Consider the following 19,983-nt stretch of genomic DNA (forward strand, 5'->3'; position numbering starts at 1 on the left):
TGGTAGCCTATTACAAGGGCTGTTTTTTTATGTAAGGACTGTTTATGCGTACGCAGCCGCAACAGGCACTTACAGCCATAATTTATGAAAAACATGACATAATTTTCAGCTCTGTAGATGACATAAATGCTTTCCTGTGCGTTTTTTAAATGTTTTTCATCATCGAAACTCCCCCTGCTTAAATTCTTGGGTGTGAATTGATGTATGTTTCTTCACAAATATTTTGATTGTAAATGATTTTCCACATGTATTGCTCCTATGTGAATTAATGTATGTTTCATCAACCTGCCACTGGTTTTGAATGATTTTTCACATAGTGCACTTATGAGGTCTCACTACGGTGTGTACTAATGTATGTCTCTTCATACTGCCACTGGTTTGGAAGGATTTTCCACATATAGTGCACTTATGAGGTCTCTCTCCGGTGCACTAATGTATGTTTCTTCATATAGTAACTGGTTGAGAAGGATTTTCCACATATAGTACACTTATGAGGTATCTCTCCGGTGTGCACTAATGTATTTTTCTTCATATTGCCACTGGTTTGGAAGGATTTTCCACATATAGTACACTTATGAGGTCTCTCTCCGGTGCACTAATGTGTGTTTCTTCATATAGTAACTGGTTGAGAAGGATTTTCCACATATAGTACACTTATGAGTTATCTCTTCGGTGTGCACTAATGTATGTTTCTTCATATTGCCACTGGTTTGGAAGGATTTTCCACATATAGTACACTTATGAGGTCTCTCTCCGGTGCACTAATGTATGTTTCTTCATATAGTAACTGGTTGAGAAGGATTTTCCACATATAGTACACTTATGAGGTCTCACTACGGTGTGTACTAATGTATGTCTCTTCATACTGCCACTGGTTTGGAATGATTTTTCACATAGTGCACTTATGAGGTCTCACTACGGTGTGCACTAATGTATGTCTCTTCATACTGCCACTGGTTTGGAAGGATTTTCCACATATAGTGCACTTATGAGGTCTCACTACGGTGTGTACTAATGTATGTCTCTTCATACTGCCACTGGTTTGGAAGGATTTTCCACATATAGTGCACTTATGAGGTCTCTCTCCGGTGTGTACTAATGTATGTCTCTTCATATCGCTACTGGTTTGGAAGGATTTTCCACATATAGTACACTTATGAGGTCTCTCTCCGATGCACTAATGTATGTTTCTTCATATAGTAACTGGTTGAGAAGGATTTTCCACATGTAGTACACTTATGAGGTATCTCTCCGGTGTGCACTAATGTATGTTTCTTCATATCGCCATTGCTTGAGAAGGATTTCCCACATAAAGTGCACTTATGAGGTCGCTCTCCAGTGTGTACTAATGTATGTTGCTTCATACGGCCACTGGTTGCGAAGGATTTTCCACATGTAGTACACTTATAAGGACGCCTATCAGAATGAATTAACAAATGAGTCTTAACATGATGTAGATGAATAAATATTTTCTCACAAGTTAAACATCTAAAGGGATGCTTGCTGGTGTGTAAGTATATATGAGACTTCATATTTGATAGAGTAGAAAACTTTTTTCTACATATTGGACACTTAAGGCGAGGCTTTTTAGTGACCTTTAACATTTTTTTTTTGTTTTCAATTTCCAACTTCTAACTTATTAGACAAGCTAGAAACTAATTGGAATTAGTCAGCTGGCTTTGTATGTCTATTTCTTAGGACAGTTACGTGTAGTCCTATTTTAAGAAAAAGTGATTTCTATTTTTTCATGTTGTTTTCAAATTATATTGCATCAGCCATTATATAAATTAAAGTTTTACATAGTAAATTACTTACTTTCATTTGTACTTTTAGTGTAGTAAAAACTTTTTCAACTGTTGTTTTTAGTATCTATAATACTTTGCAGATTGTTTTTTTTCTACATGAATTTTTGAAGTTCCTTTTCCTCTTCAAATCTATTGCCTCTTCTGAAAAAAGATCATATTTTATTAAATATAAACATTTGTTGTAATCATTTAGATAGATTGTTTTTTTCATTTAGTCTAAACAAAAATTTTATAATTTATTAAAATACAGTAGGTAATAATTTTAAATCAACACTAAAATTTATAGTAAATCCATAGCATTATTATAATGCAAAATTAAAATTCGGTTTTATTAAACACAGAGGATACGTGTCCGGTAACCAGACGTGGATTAGGCGTCCGGTAGGGGGTCCCGGAACGCCATTACCACAATGATACGATGTTCAGCCATCAGTGTTCGTGGATAGTGGATAGAGTGCTCGGCTGATATGCTGGTACCTGGTTCGAAACCCATAGGTAACTTTAACTTTTTGTCACAGATTTTGCTTTGAATGTAATTTCTTCTTAACCCTGGAACTGCCAATTAAATTTCTTCAAATGCCAAAACTTTTTTCAGCAATTAACATACATTTTTTTTAAAATTCGTAAAAAATATTATTTGTATGACTTAAGTAATGTATTAGGCCTACCTATACATCATTTTATTCAGAAAATAACAAGGAATACAATGGTAAAATTTATTTTGTAAAATAACAAAAAAAAAAATTTTTACACACCATATTTTTTTATACACAAATTTTATAAAAAAATCATTTCCGCATTTTATGTCTCATGTCCAATACACATCAGAAATGCCACAAGAATTCCAAAATATACATTTTGTTGCAAATTTTATCTAGTTTTTAGAAATAAATTTTGTTTACTGAAAAAGTAATATATTATTCATAAAATTTGAGATTTTTCACATGATGTGCTCGGTGAAAATTCTGCGTGAACCAGACATATGGAAAACATATGTGTCTAGAATTATTATAAGTCATGAAATACAACACTAGTCAGTTCTAATGTGCTACTAAACAATGTAATTCAACAAAAATCTAAACTAAACATAATTTGAAAAGCATACCTGCTAATTTTTGGACTATGTATCCACGGTAAGGATAAACTCCAAGAAGATAAATGTTCACAAACAGTCACATAACAATAATAAACCAAAATTATAATTCACTTTCTTATTTGAAATAGCCTACTCAGGCATAAACACAAAAGTAATAATGTAAAACATGTCATTTACATTTACATGTCATTTACATTTATGTAAAACATAAATGTCTACATCAAGATCTGATTCATCACCTGTCTCATCACAAGGCTGACTTACTGATGGGCTTGCCCCTAGGCCTACCGGCACCACGACTGATTCTTCTGATTCCTCTGGCTCAACTTCAGAATCAATATTATCATTAGTTTCACTAAGATCGTTCATCAATAATTCACGTAAATCACTGGATCGTCCTGCATAATTTTCCATTGTAAAAATATCAAGTTTGTAATCCAACAAAACAAAATAACCCCCACACATAATGTCACTTCAAAGTCCACTTTGTTCGCTAAATATTCACAAATAACAATGGAAACTACTAAAACACTCTTTGAATATAACTAAACGAGTTTATCAATAAGTACAAACAATTTTTTGATCCGAAAAACACGCAAAAACAACAAAATAAATACGAGGTAAACCAACCGTGTTTACAGACGACACCACTACTGCATAGAAACAACAAACACTTTTATCAACATATGTTTGCAGGCCCTCCAATACAATAATACCCCCGCCGCAGCAAACCTGCAGACTAAGCGAATTTCCATTTCCCTGAATGGATTTACACTAAAATGTCTCCTTAAAAATATCACATTTATTCCGTATTTAAAAAAATCAGTTTAAAACATACTTAGGTTTGCTGCAACAGGGAGGGTAAAAGTGTTTTTTATGTAAAATGTTAATAGTTAGTAAGAAATAAAAACATTTTCCAAATTTGGGCAAAATATGTTTATAAACAAGCAAACTACAACAGTTTACTTATTCTCCATAAGAATAACATGAGAATTTTAAATTTACAATTTTTTGGAATTTTCTCCGTAACCATTAGGCGCATTATAACGCTTCAATATACTAAATTATTTGTTTTTTTAAGCTCTACAAAATAGTTTCGAAAGAAATTGCAAAATTTTATGTTTTTTGGGTCAAAAATGGGAAAAACCCATTTTTACCCCATAAAAGCCCCCATAAACCCCCGTTCCCATGTTCCGATCATGCTGGTTCGCGAACTCGTTCGAATAAACGTAGGTTTACACGTTTGTACCAAATTTCATCAAAATCGGATCATCTTTGCTCGAGTTATCGCGCTAACGGACACATATATATATAAATATATATTTATATATATATAAATATATATATGAATTTGAACGGATGGTGTTTTTGACCTCTAGGGACCTCAAAACGAAAAAAAAAATCGGTCCCGGGTCCAGGTCTTACCGTGAGTACTACGGTAATAGCTTATTCCCTATATGGGAAATTCGCTAAAACGTAAAAACTGTCATATTAGCAGGCAGCCAACCTCTTTGGCTTAATATTGATGCATAAAATACTTCGTTCCGATGAGTAGAAGCTTATATATATGAAAAATACTGGATCGGTCATTTTGTGACCGATGGCACTACGGAACGGACCCTGTCGGTCATAAAATGACCGATCGGCAGTTCCAGGGTTAACTGTACATTTTTTGTTAGAATTTTTGGCATTTTACAATTTTATCTTAGCCTATGAAGAGAATTGAACCTTTATTTGATTTTTTTCATTATCAGCAAGTTAGGTTGGTTAGGTTAGGTTATGACAGTAACTGCCGGACACCTAATCCACGTCCTGTTACCAGACGCGTAAGTTATCCTCTGCGTTTATTAAATCCAGTCAATAGGCTTATTTGGGACTGGAATTGCTTTTCCCCCCATTATAATCCTTCAAAACTTCATTTTATACACTTTTTACACAATTTCACACTTCAGAATGTGTGTTTTAAGCTGGAGTCTGGGTCCAAAATTCTTACCAGGTCAGGTTATGATAGTAACTGCCGGGCGCGTTATCCTCTGCGTTTACTTATAGATAAAGGGTAAGTTACAGTTTCTTAACTGGGCAATGCTAATATCGATTGAAACTATCGATTCGATTAGTAAACCTTCATGTGATTTTTTCACCATCAGTAAGTTTGGTTGGTTAGGTTAGGTTATGGTAGTTAAATTTTATAATAAATATATTTAAAAATATCGATTATCAATCAATATTTTCAATTCGATAGTTTCAATTGATATTAGCATAGCCCAGTTAAGAAACTGTAACCTAGATAAAGCCAAGAAGCTAAGGAATAAAAAATCATACATCAATAATGTACCGGTACCGGTAGTGTAAGTTAGTGAAGTTGGTATTTTTTATCAGCACATAGCCTAGGCCTAGGTACCTACATTACATTTGTTGGTAAACATGCCAAATTTGTAAATACTAAGTTAGGCCTACCTTGAAAAACACTTCTTTTAAGGTTTTGAAATAGGCCTAATTGCCTCCAGGGTGTTATGTCTTCATAGCCTATAGGACTACAATTTCTTACCACATCTTCCACAAAGAAAGGTTCTCTTTGGTAATTATATCGACCTCCGGACCTCACGCGAAATTAAAAAAAATTTTTTCCAAAATATTCGAAATTTCACGCTGATTTCAAAAATGATTGTCGTTTTTTTCGGAAACGTCCCGTTTTCCCGGAAAATGGGAAAAACGGGAAAAATATTTCTTTGCTCAAAACCCATGTTGTGGGTACTCAGATTGTGCGGAATTTCCTCCTGAACAAGAATACGTAAATTTTATTACGATCGGACCACTATTAAGTAAAATATCACCGAAAAACGGGAAAATGGGGAAATTTGTCTTTGCTCAAAACCCATGTTGTAGGTACTCAAATTGTGCGGAATTTCATCCTGAACAAGAATATGTAGTTTTTATTACGATCGCTTTTAAGTAAAACATCACCGGACAGGTTACCCAACCTAACATAACCCAACTTAGGTTTAGATTAGGTTAGGTTAGGTTAGGATAGGTTAGTTTAGGTAAGGTTAGGTTAAGTTAGGTTAGGTTAGGTTGGTTTAGGTTAGGTTGAGTTTCGTTAGGTTAGGTTAAGTTAAGTTTGGTTAGGTTAGGTTAAGTTAGGTTAGGTTAGTATAGTTTAGGTTAGGTTAAGTTAAGTTAGGTTAGGTTGGTTTAGGTTAGTTTGAGTTTCGTTAGGTTAGGTAAGGTTAAGTTTGGTTGGGTTAGTTTGGTTAGTTTAGGTTAGTTTACTTACTATACTCATGTTATTGATAAACTTACCTAACCTAACCTAAGTTCCTAAGTTAGGTTAGGTTAAGTTAGGTAACACTAAACTAACCTAACCTAACCAAACTTAACCTAACAAAACATAACCTAACCTAACCTAACCGAAACTAACCTAACCTAACTTAACCTAACCTAACCAAACTTAACCTAACCAAACTTAACCTAACCTAACGAAACTCAACCTAACGTAAACCAACTTAACTTAACCTAACCTAACTTAACCTAACCTAACCTAACCTAACTTAACCTAACCTGAACTAACCTAACCTAAACTAACCTAACCTAACTTAACCTAACCTAACCAAACTTAACCTAACCTAACAAAACTCAACCTAACCTAAACCAACCTAACCTAACCAAACTTAACCTAACCTAACGAAACTCAACCTAACCTAAACCAACCTAACCTAACCTAACTTAACCTAACCTAACCTAAACTAACCTATCCTAACCTAACCTAATCTAACCCCAAGTTAGGTTATGTTAGGTTAGGTAACCTGTCCGGTGATGTTTTACTTAAAAGCGATAGTAATAAAAACTACATATTCTTGTTCAGGAGTACCTACAACATGGGTTTTGAGCAAAGAAAAATTTCCCCGTTTTCCCGTTTTTCGGTGATATTTTACTTAATAGTGGTCCGATCGTAATAATATTTACATATTCTTGTTCAGGAGGAAATTCCGCACAATCTGAGTACCCACAACATGGGTTTTGAACAAAAAAATATTTTTCCCGTTTTTCCCATTTTCCGGGAAAACGGGACGTTTCCGAAAAAAACGACAATCATTTTTGAAATCAGCGTAAAATTTCGAACATTTTGGAAAAAAAAAATTTTAATTTCGCGTGAGGTCCGGAGGTCGATATAATTACCTTTTCTTTTTGTCAAAAACAAAGATAAAAGCAACTATTTACTCATATAAACTAAAAACACACAAACAAACCTATAAGTCATAAGAATTAACCTAAAGTACATGATATTTACGTTACGTTGATAATTTGGTTGATGATAAATTCACTTCTCCCCGTTCTCGTTCTCTTTTCTATAGTTCAGTTCTCGGTCTCGGTCTCAGTGAGTACTGTTACTGTACTGTACTGAGTGAGTGAGTGTCTGAGTGAGTAGTTCTTTTTCTTGCTTTGCTGTTCCCGTTCCCAATTCCAATTCCGGTCCCTTCCGACCGATTCTCATTCCATTCTCGATATCGGAAAATCTCGCCATCATTAGGAAATAGTTATTTGTGCAACTAGTGAGCAAAGTGAGCAATTGACTCACTCGAGAGAAATCCTTACTCACGAGCCGTAGGCGAGTGAGGAATGGTTTCTCGAGTGAGGCAATTGCACTTTGCACTCGAGTTGCACATTATATTTTTCCTACAGTTAAATAAATTGGTTAAGAAACTCGACATATTTTTACACAGAAGTGAACTTTTAGTATGACATTTAATGCTGTGACAAATACAACAGTACAACAGCTGACCAACTGATTTACAGCCAGTGCTGCCAACGTATTTCGCGAGCATTACGACCTTGTCTGCATGTTACGCGCTCACTATTTTCGTGCCTTCACGTTGCAAGTCTGGAGTGAGACAAAGAAATTAGAGTGAGACAATGTTAACATTGTCTCACTGATGAGCGAATTGGCCACTTTGCTTTCTCAAATCAGTGAGAGAACATGTACATTGTTAGGTAACTGTAGGAAAAAATACATGATCAAAGGCAGTCAAAGCTCTTACTACATGAAGTGAAGCAGCCCAGAATGCAGATTCGATAGGTGTGTTTGCTTGTGGACATGCAGGTGGCCAGTAAACAGACATTTTCTCCTACAGTCACCCGATGAAGTGGGCTTCCTTGCACTGATAATATTACAGGAAACTGCTAATTACTGCATACTTACTTTTGTCACACAGTTTGTTTTTTCGAAGCCTTAGTAAGAGGTAAGCTGCTAACTGTGATAAATCTGAATACCATATATTTGTTTTATATATTTGTTTAGTATATTTGTTTGTTTGCCCCAAACGATTTCTTTATAGAAATGATCTGTCAACACAGTACATAACAGCATTCCACAGTTTCTGTTATCTCTTGACTTGTTCCTACAGCATATGGTGAGGCCGGGCTCTCAACTTGAGTGGGATCAAAGTGTCCAGTGATCAATTATTGTGCTTGGTATTGTATCTAACATGAAGCCATCAAGAAGCAAGGATGTGTATCAGTTATCTTATGATCATAATTCAATAATTCAACATGATTCAATTGAACATAAGTCTTCAGTCTTGTTAAGTGTATGCGATTAAGCAAGGTGTTTGATGTAGTGTCACATGATGTGCTTATTTCGAAAATGACAAAATATAGAGTTGTTGGTACAGCTCTAAAAAAAAAATCCGTTTCTAGCCATCTTGCCAATAAAAGACAGCTGGTTTCAATTAATTGGACCTCGTCCAGTGTTTAAAGCTTAACCCATGGGGTACCGCAGGGTTCGGTGCTTGAGCCACTCCCAGACAGCACACTTTCTCCTCAGGACATACCACGGATATTGCGACAGGCATAGTAGTCCTATGGGCAACCTGGGATATCCCCGGACAGCATATCCTGAGGTCATCCCAGGGTAGTCCTCAGGGGGTAGCGGATTTTTATCCCCCTGGAATTTTACCCCCTGGGCAAACGTGACGTCACAAACCAGGGGGTAAAATTCCGGCCGCGAACTTTTGAGTTTCGCGACATCAGCTCGATGGATTAAACGCGGAATTAAACATATATTTTCACGGTTGTGAGTTTAATCAGAACACATCAAATTATAAAAACCTAGAATGTACGGCCCGGATTTTAACCCCCCGGAATTTTACCCCCGGAATTTTACCCCCCGGAATTTTACCCCCGGAATAATTTTACCCCCGGAATTTTACCCCCCGGAATTTTACCCCCGGAATTTTACCCCCTGGCCAGATATAAATTAGTGAGAATGATTAATTATCGTCAATCAGTTTTAATTTAATGGTAAACATTTTATAATTAAGTAGCCTATCTTAATTTATATGTAACATTAACTAATCGAACAGGGTTTTAATATTAATTTTGAGATTCGAGTGTCAGGATTCGATCTTTGAAGCCATCTGTTGGTTATGATCAAAATAAAACAGCGAATTCTGTTTACTTAAGTTGAGATTACAAAATAAATAAATAAAGATAGGCTACTAAATAATGAAATGTTTACAATTAATTAAAACAGAAATAAGAAAATCAATCATTAAATTTCTAAAATCAGCCAGGGGGTAAAATTCCGGGGGGTAAAATTCCGGGGGTAAAATTCCGGGGGTAAAAATCCGGCCCGTACATCTTCAGTTGCCTAAACGCTAGTTATATGGACAGGGGGTAAAATTCCGGTTTTTATCGCTAATCTAATTAATCACGCTCTGACTATTTTCATTAGACTTCCAAATCCGCGGGGGTAAAATTCCGGCCGCGAACAAACTTTTGGCCACTCAGGTTACTACGTCATAGTGACGTCAGCTTTGCCCAGGGGGTAAAATTCCAGGGGGATAAAATTCCGGCGACCCGTCCTCAGGACATATGGGATGTCCCTGAGATAAAGTGTGCTGTCTGGGTGCTATTCTCGATCATGATAATGACATTTGGCTTAATGGCTCTACATTGCTTGTGTACCCTCAAGACGGATGCAGGGTTTTTGGATTGACCCGAACCCAGACAGCACACTTTATCCCAGGGACATCCCATAGTAGTCCCATATGTCCTGAGAATGTCTCGGGATATGTACGCTAGCCTCAGGATATCCCGCAAAATCCCAGGACGAGTACGAAATCCACAGGATATCCTACAATATACCGTAATGTCCCGGGATTTGTAAGTTAACCTCAGGATATCCTGTAAAGTCCCGGGATATGTACGAATGCCATAGGATATCCCAGAATGTCCCATGACATCCCGGGACCTGTACAAAATCCACTGGATATCCTGTAATGTCCCGGTAACAAACTGAAATAAAACTACTACCACTGATGAAATTTAGCCTATATCTAAATTTAAATGTTCAACAAGGCCAATATGTAATAATTTGCTTTATTCACTAGCGCTTTCAGAAACTAGGTTTCCATCTTCAGGCTGTGTTTACACTAGTACAAAAAGTAAATATTTACTTAGTAAATTAATTTTAAACGAAGTTAAAACAGATTATTTAAAGTATTATTTAGCATTAAATTTGCCGGTTGGGGTTAGCGCTGTAGGTTCATGGGTTTGATTCTAACCCGATTGGGTTCAATTCTAACACATTTGAGTTCAATTTTAACCCAATTGAGTTCAATTCTAACACATTTGAGTTCAATTCTAACCCGATTGAGTTTAATTCTAACCCGATTGAGTTTAATTCTAACACGTTGAGTTCAATTCTAACACGTTTAAGTTCAATTCTAACCCAATCGAGTTCAATTCTAACACGTTTGAGTTCAATTCTAACACGTTTGAGTTCAATTCTAACACGTTTGAGTTCAATTCTAACCCAATTGAGTTTAATTCTAACACGATTGAGTTCAATTCTAACACATTTGAGTTCAATTCTAACACATTTGAGTTCAATTTTAACCCAATTGAGTTCAATTCTAACACGTTTAAGTTCAATTCTAACCCAATTGAGTTCAATTCTAACACGTTTGAGTTAAATTCTGTTCAACCCAACTGTTTTATACCTGGTATTTCCTGTGTAATATGTTCCTCCCACCCATAAACCCCTGTTCCCATGGCCCAATTATGCTGGTTCGTGAACTTGTTCGAATAAACGTAGGTCTTCACGTTTGTACCAAATTTCATCAAAATCTCATCATTTTTGCTCAAGTTATCGTGCTAACGGGCAACGGACACATACACAGAAAACAAAAAGGTTTTCTCTTGAGATCTATTGCAGGGCAAAAATTTAAGAGTTATCACCTACGGTAATAGCTACTTCCCTATAGGGAAATTCGCTAATACATATTTAAATATTCAGGATATTGTCAGGATATTTTATTTTTTCCTTACAATGATGAAAAACTCTTCTTTAATTAACTAATTAGTTGCCCCCTGTTTAATCAACCACAATATTTGTCGAAAGTTTAGATGTATGCAGTTAAGGGGCACCTAGACGATCTCTTCACAAAGGGTGTGGTTTATGTGTCCACTTCAATTTTTATGAGTAGTTTGAGTACTTCAAAGAGAAATGTCTTGATAGGACATCTCTTTCAGACTGATAACATGGTTGATGTAGAGATATTTTTAATTAAATTAATATGAATAATGGGCCTACTTTTATTTTACATTCAAACATCCCTCCAGATCTGTTACTTCTCCAGCACTTTCATGATTGAAATAAAAGTTTATTAATTGACTCTTCTTCAAATGTTTGTTCGTATGTAGTTACATCTGGAGCTTAATTCAACCAGATAACACAAACAGGGCCTTCACTCATCATTCCTTTGCGGTAAAATCCCAAATCTGACAATCATTTTTAGTTAGGGTGTACATTTTTACAAACAAAAGTCTGCATGGAGCCCACATAAAAAAGCCGCAGGACAGTGCAATGACATTGATAATTTTAACACTACATTGCAGACAAGGTACAAGAGATATTATGCTCATTGCTCATGCTCCCATAGCTGGATACATATTGAGTGTGGGAACGCTCTGATAATAAGATGTGCGCACCATCCCAAGCGCCAATTAAAGTACAAGCTCAGGCCAATGCTAAATCTTTATTACTGTGCTTTATGGACCGCTTTCCCCGCCTAAATAAATATTTATCTGTATTTTTCTACAGAAAATGAGAGGTCTTGAAAAGTCTGCCATTAAAATATAATAGTGCAATACAATAAAACATTATTCATGTATTATATGTACTATTTCCTGCCTTTATGGAGCTACGCATACATTTTCTATAAAATAAAAATTAGCTGAATGGTGTGTGGTTAAGAAGAGGGATTATCACTAGGTAGGGAGATTACAGTTAAAGTATGAAACATAAATGAAATCACACACACTGAAGCAGTTAACACCTTTTTATTTTCACTAGTTGTATACAAATTTACAAACATACTGAAATTAATATCAGTTAGATTATGTGAGATATGTAATTACTATTGTAGATTTATCCTAATACAAGATTTTACTTGGACTCAACACATTAATCTCTTGTTTTCAATAAAAAATATATTACAATACATTTTGATAAATCAACACTACGTATAAATGTTTTTAATAAACTGTACAGATGAAAAGAACTGCTGTAGTAACTACTAGTTATTAGGAGTGTGGACAATTTAACACGTACAAATAATATAATATATTCATGAAAACGGACATAAAATTGAAAAACTAACAAATGCTTAACATTATTGGGTTTCCTGCATCAAGGCAATACAACATAATAGAACTGGAAAGAACCTTGACCCTCTGACATTATATTTAAGTTCTCAGTTTTCATATGTATATTAAAAAAAACCTATAGAATATTAATATATCTAAAGAAATAAACAGTCTTAGATACAACTAAGCACTGTACAACAACATGAAATGTACATTGAAGTTTTGTATATTTGCCATGCTTTATTTTACATTTGTTTCTATTCTTAGAGTATTAAACCTTGCAAAATTGCCACAGTATTTTTCCTGCACCATCTAAATTTTTATCAACAAAATATGATAAATAAATATATATAAGTTTAATTTGGATTTTAAAACATTTTTCCTCATTCTGCAGCAAAAACAGCCGTTTTTAATGTGTGCTTTAAGGGGCAAAAGTAATATTTTTACTCACTAGGGAGTAAAATTCAGCTAATGTAAACTGTTGTAAATTTCGATTGTGGCAATCATATCGATCAAAACTATATCGATTGATTGATTAGGTAACGTTATTGCCTATTGTTGTTGATTGCTCTACATATCAATAGTACTGTTACACAATCGTAATAGATGACATTATTGAATTACTTACTAATCAACTACTTATTTGAATTAACAGAAATGGAAACAAGCTGGAACTCGTTTTGAGAGGTTATCTTCACACACAAATTATTTCGTTTTCTAGCTTTGTTTGTTAATTATTGATGCAGTATGATGGCAAAAAAAATTATAGTTCACTGCACGGGCAAAAAGTGACTTTCTAACCCTTGCTTATTTTCCGACCTCGACCTCGGGTCAAAAAGAGTCATTTAGGCCCTAGTGATGACATATACTACCAAGCAATCATGAATGTGGTCTCGTGCAAATAAAAAATGCTCTCACTGGGATTCACAACATTAAAAATCATGACATTGTCATGTTTTACAATAATATTCGTACACATTTCGAGAAATAAGCTGGCTATACAATGATTCATGTTTCAAAAATATAAACATTCTTTCAAAGTAGGTATATTTAATTTACAAGATTTTTCACATGTATTAAATTTATCCCGGCTGTGGAGGATTTTTCATTGGTAGAGAAGATTTTTCTCCGGTGTGATCTGATGTATGTTTCTTCATATTGCTACTGGTTGTGAAGGATTTTATACACATAGTACACTTATGAGGTCTCCCTTCGGTGTGTACTAATGTATGTTCCTTCATACTGCTACTGGTTTGGAATGATTTTTCACATATACAGTCTACCCTTGGTGTGTACTAATGTATGTCTCTTCATATGGCGACTGGTTGTGAAGGATTTCCCACATAGAGTACACTTATGAGGTCTCTCTCTGGTGTGTAGTAATGTATGTTTCTTCATACTGCCACTGCTTGTGACGGATTTTCCACATATAGTACACTTATGAGGTCTCTCTCCGGTATGCACTAATGTATGCATCTTCATATCGCTACTGGTTTGGAAGGATTTTTTACATATAGTACACTTATGAGGTCTCTCTCCGGTGTGTACTAATGTGTGTCTCTTCATATCGCTACTGGTTTGGAAGGATTTTCCACATATAGTACAATTATGAGGTCTCTCTCCGGTGTGTACTAATGTGTGTCTCTTCATATCGCTACTGGTTTGGAAGGATTTTCCACATATAGTACACTTATGAGGTCTCTCTCCGGTATGCACTAATGTATGCATCTTCATATCGCTACTGGTTTGGAAGGATTTTTTACATATAGTACACTTATGAGGTCTCTCTCCGGTGTGTACTAATGTGTGTCTCTTCATATCGCTACTGGTTTGGAAGGATTTTCCACATATAGTACACTTATGAGGTCTCTCTCCGGTGTGCACTAATGTATGCATCTTCATATCGCTACTGGTTTGGAAGGATTTTCCACATATAGTACACTTATGAGGTCTCTCTCCGGTGTGTACTAATGTATGTTTCTTCATACTGCCACTGCTTGTGAAAGATTTTCCACATAAAGTACACTTATGAAGTCTCTCTCCGGTGTGTACTAATGTATGTTTCTTCATGCTGCCACTTCTTGTGAAGGATTTTCCACATATAGTACACTTATGAGGTCTCTCTCCGGTGTGTACTAATGTATGTTTCTTCATATCGCTACTGGTTTGGAAGGATTTTCCACATATAGTACACTTATGAGGTCTCTCTCCGGTGTGTACTAATGTATGAATCTTCATATGCCTACTGGTTTTGAAGGATTTTCGACATGTAGGGCACTTGTGAGGTCTCTCTCCGGTGTGTACTAATGTATGTTTCTTCATATGGCTACTGGTTTGGAAAGATTTTCCACATATAGTACATTTATGAGGTCTCTCTCCGGTGTGTACTAATGTATGAATCTTCATACTGCCACTGGTTGTGAAAGATTTTCCACATATAGTGCACTTATGAGGTCTCTCTCCGGTGTGTACTAATGTATGTTGCTTCATATGGCCACTGGTTTGGAAAGATTTTCCACATATAGTACATTTATGAGGTCTCTCTCCGGTGTGTACTAATGTATGAATCTTCATATTGCCACTGGTTGTGAAAGATTTTCCACATATAGTGCACTTATGAGGTCTCTCTCCGGTGTGTACTAATGTATGTTGCTTCATATCGCTACTGGTTGAGAAAGATTTTCCACATGTAGTGCACTTATGAGGTCTCTCTCCGGTGTGTACTAATGTATGTTTCTTCATACTGCTACTGAATTTGAATGATTTTCCACATGTAGTGCATTTATACGGACGCTTATCAAAATGAGTCAACAAATGTTCCTTTACTTGAAATAGATGAATAAATGTTTTTTCACATATCAAGCATCTAAAAGGACGCTCACCTGTGTGTAGATATATATGCCACTTTATTCTCGATAGCGTTGAAAACATTTTTCTACATATCATACATTTAAGGAGAGGCTTTTTAGTGATCTTAAACATTTTTTTGTATTCAATTACTGACTTCTAACATTTTAGATAAGCTAGAAAGTATATGGGTTTAGTCAGTTGTATGCATCAATCAAACCTGATCAACTTTTGCTCAAATAAATATTGTTATATGTATAAATACCATACAACATAACCTACTTCAGACATTTTCCTTTTTTTGCATGACTTTTCATGAAGTTTCGCCATTTCAAATTATCCTACTCGATGAAAGAAAAAAGTGGCTTCCATGTTTCGTGTCGTTTTTATAAATAATTCACATATACATCAGCCATATAATAGTTATGCTTGGTTTCATTTAACTTTTTAACTGTTGTTTAAGGAATTTTTAATACTTTACAGATTAGGTGAATTATCTTTCTTGCGACATGAATTAAAGCTCCTTATCCTCTTCAAATCTATTGTCTCTTCTGAAAAAGAGTAATATATTATATTAATTTATACATTTGTTGTAATCATTTTGATTTTTTTTATATATTTAGTTTAAACAATGATTTGAAAACATTACTAAAATTTATACTGGATCCAGAGAATTACAATAATGCAAATCAGAATCATAAATACAATTTAAATTAATGAAATTTAAATAAGTACCTATAGTAACGGGTGTCCATAAAATATTCATTACGTTTAAAATAGCCTTCATTGTTACAGATACATGATACATGAACACTACTACAAATCGCATGGGATATTTTGCAACTTGTTATCTTAATAAACAATGCCGTAATATGCTTCAACAATTGTAATTCCCTTTATGGGGAGAAAATCCAAGATGGCCGATGGTCAGTTGTGTGTGTGTGTGTGGTCCTGCCGACTCTTAAAGAAAGCTTAAACAGAGGGTTCTTTCCTTCAATTGTAGGAATCAGTTATGAAATAAAAACTGTTATCATACCTTAAGAAACAGAAGGTTTTTTTCTTTAATTGTGGGCATTTTATAAACAACCAATGAAAGTAAACAAATACCCCCGCCGCAGCAAACCTGCAGACTAAGCGAATTTCAACTTGTCTGATTACAATTTTACTAAAATATCTCCATAAATAAGACATATTTATTCCCTATTTATATAACATTAGATTTAACGAGTGCTTAGGTTTGCTGCTACGGGGAGGTTAAAAGTGTTTTTTGACCATACGTCAATAGTATAGGATGAAATAAATAAATTTGCCAAATTTTATCAATATATATCCATAAACAAGTAAACTAGAACAATTTTCATTTTCTCCATAAGAATAACATGGGAATTTAAATTACACTATTTTTGAATTTTCTCCGTGACCGTTAGGCATACAACAGCGCTTCAATATACTAAATTATTTCTTTTTTTAAGCTCTACAAAACGGTTTAAAAAGAAATTGCAAAATTTTTTGTTTTTAGGGTCAAAAATGGGAAAACCCCATTTTTGCTCATAAAACCCCCCATAAGCCCCCGTTCCCATGGTTTGATTATGCTGGATCGCGAACTCGTTTAAATAAACGTATGTTTACACGTTTTTACCAAATTTTATCAAAATCGGATCATTTTTGCTCGAGTTATCGCGCTAACGGACAAATATATATATATATACGCTACGCTACAAGAGAACTTCCATCGCTGCATGTAGGTCAAAAAGTATGGATCCAAGACTTAAAAAGAGAGGGGATTATTATCAGCTTAGGACAAGAACCAAGGTCATACTGGGTTAAGACAGGAAACACTACATTGAGAAGGAATCGACAACACCTTTTGCCTTACAAAGGTAATACAAATATATATATATATATATGAATTTGAATGGATGGTGTTTTTGGCCTCTAGGGACCTCAAAATGAAAAATTAAATCGGTCCCGGGTCCAGGTCTTACCATGAGTACTACGGTAATAGCTTATTCCCTATATGGGAAATTTGCTAAAAGCGTAACAATGGACAAAAACACTTTAACCACATGACCATGGGCACAGTGTCGTGCGACAAATTCAAAGTGATACCATTGACTTTTGGATACTGAAAGTTGTATCAATAGTACAACTGATAGACATAGACATATTTTATTTGCACATAACATTCTTTACATGTGTTACATACAGAATAGGTGCATTGTCAGAGTTAAAATTATCAGAATATAAAAAATAAAAATAGTAATCAAGATGATAATATAAATTAACAAAATTGAATGATAAAACTATTCTAAACTAAAGGGGCATTGTGAAAATCAGCAATTAAATAAAAGGCTCTGTCAATTAAGAGTTCACCTATTTTATCTTTAAAATTATTTTCGTTTAACAATTTATAGTTTGCAGGCAGCACATTGTACAGCCTCAGCCCAGCATATATAGTTCGGCCGCTTAGAAAACGACCTGCGCGCTAATGCTAAACCAATGCTGGAGGAGGTCGCTTTCTAAGCGGCCGAACTATAGTAGACTTTTTTTATAAAGGGTCAAATGGTGCCTTGGAAATCTAAAAATGTTTTCATATCGAGTATTATATCTATGGTTGATTTGAATTGATTCTGGGAGGTTGTTTTTAGCTGAATGAATGTAGTTTAGTGATTCCAAAATGTACAGTCCTATTAGGGTGTGGATTTTTAAATTTCGAAAAAGGTTTTTGCATGAACTACGTGGATGAGAGCTGGTCATAATACGGATAATGTGTTTTTGTAGCCTGAATATTGATTTGACTCCGGTAGCCTGACCCCATAAGATTATACCATACCTCAATACTGATTCTACATAAGCATGATAAACCATTTTCAGAGTTTCTTTAAGAACACAGTCCCTTAAGTGCAGAAATACAATTGACATGGATCTAAGTTTACTTTTTAATTGATTCAGATGTACATCCCATTTAAGTGATTCATCTATGTAAACACCTAGAAATTTATGAGACGTTGCCAATTTAAGGGATTCAATTTTATTACCATTGTTTCTGACGGAAAATTTTATTGTTTGCGTTTTTTCAAGATTAAGTTTAATCCATTGTTCAAGAACCAACCCTCCATGTCATGAACCACATTTTCAAGAGAAGATATCATTTCAGAAGTACTATTATTTTTTATCAAGGCTGTTGTATCATCTGCAAAAAGAATTAGTTCCTGATCAATGGCTTTAGGGAGGTCATTAATGTAAATTATAAAGAATAGAGGACCTAAGATGCCTTGGGGCACACCTGCCGGTAGGTTTTCCCATGGCGAATAGTACTTGATCTTATCCAGTGTTATAACAGTTCTTTGTTTATTATTAGAAAGGTAAGAACTCAATAGAGAGTGACAACTTCCCCTAATACCATAATCATTCAGCTTGAGTGATACTGTTGTATCAATGGTCAAAGGTGATACATCATCTTTATATATAATACGTGAAGGCGTTTTCTACGAAACACTACTCCTCCGTTAATAATGGGTGGATTTTTACAAACGATGTGTGAAAATTAAGTATTTTTTTGTGTAGACGCCCCCTTTCACCAATTCCTGTAAGAAAAGTCCTCGGGCTTTGCCCCACAGGCCATCTAACTCCAAATGTATTTCTTATGAAGAAAAAATTTTGTTTACTTATACAGACGAATAATTTGAATTAATTGCATACTACAACAGCTGTTCATAGTAAACACATGATACCACACACAAGAGCGTTCGTTTTCAGAGTGAGTTCGTTTTCAGATTCGATAACTGCAGTGGAGTGATTGATTAAACATTATCTTTGAGTTGACTGTTTTAAAGTCATCGGAAATTATGATTGTCATTCGTTTTGAAATAACGCCTGTAATACTTTACAATTGCTCGAATTCGAGCAACAGGTGCACTAGTATATATTAAAACGTGACAGGGGTTTTTTTTTTTAATTCACGATTCTGAATCAACCACTCGGAAGGATTTTCATGATTTTTGTGTTGAAAGAAAGATTATTTTGAGAACTACGAAATGTTGAAAACACCATTTTAGTTTAGGGTTTCAGTTTTTAGAAATTAAGTTTTAATTTTTGAAGTCTTAAATGGGTGTACTTATTTATACTATGAGTAGTGCATTGATACGTTAAATTATTTTTTTAAGTAATCTTTGTAATCTTCGGTTGGTTTAAGTGCCATACAATTTGTTTTAACTAACAGCTGGTTAAATTTAAAAATACTCTTTAGTAGAACTATGAGGTTAAATTAAAGATAGCTTTGCTGTCGTCGTTGTTTTCTAAGTCTACTGCACAAAGTTTACTAAGTCTACAACAATCTGTTTTGCAGTTGTAAGTGTCGAAATGAAAATTCCTCAAGTTCTGTTTTCACTCTTCTTCCCAGTTCGTTGAGTTGCCTTTTAATATCAAAACAAATGAAAGACATTCCAACCACATGTTTTATTTACAGTGTGTGGGATGAAAATAGAGAAGTTTGCACAATACATACTTTTGGTTGAGATTTTGACCACGGAGCGAGCTCTCGTTCCAAGGTTATGCACGCCTTGCAAAGCTTTTCCCTTTGGTCAA

At 34.9% G+C, this 19,983-nt stretch overlaps 2 protein-coding genes across 6 annotated transcripts in view; both read right to left on the minus strand.

Moving 5' to 3' along the window:
* LOC128991515 (zinc finger protein 91-like) overlaps positions 1-19,983 on the minus strand; it is a 107,767-nt gene that overhangs the window by 50,124 nt on the left and 37,660 nt on the right. The window contains exons 1-2 of one of the 2 annotated variants that reach the window (XM_054414459.1): positions 5,359-5,472; positions 1,816-1,946 (exon numbers count right to left, since the gene is read on the minus strand). The gene's annotated coding sequence lies outside the window, so the exon portion shown is untranslated. Of the gene's footprint in view, positions 1-1,815; positions 1,947-5,358; positions 5,473-19,983 lie in introns of those variants that run through there. The other variant, XM_054414460.1, reaches the window with a different exon arrangement.
* Positions 12,225-19,983, minus strand: part of LOC128991516 (zinc finger protein 728-like) — a 70,598-nt gene continuing 62,839 nt past the window's right edge. For 3 of the 4 annotated variants that reach the window (XM_054414463.1, XM_054414462.1, XM_054414465.1), the window contains one exon: positions 12,225-15,947. In XM_054414463.1, the coding sequence (XP_054270438.1) occupies positions 13,816-15,531 (1,716 nt within the window). In that variant the 5' untranslated portion in view covers positions 15,532-15,947 and the 3' untranslated portion in view covers positions 12,225-13,815. Of the gene's footprint in view, positions 15,948-19,903; positions 19,947-19,983 lie in introns of those variants that run through there. The other variant, XM_054414464.1, reaches the window with a different exon arrangement.

This window comes from Macrosteles quadrilineatus, unplaced genomic scaffold, assembly GCF_028750875.1.
Source record: "Macrosteles quadrilineatus isolate MER2022 unplaced genomic scaffold, UCM_ALF_1.0 Scaffold_4__1_contigs__length_99947679, whole genome shotgun sequence".
Taxonomy (NCBI): Eukaryota; Metazoa; Arthropoda; class Insecta; order Hemiptera; family Cicadellidae; genus Macrosteles; species Macrosteles quadrilineatus.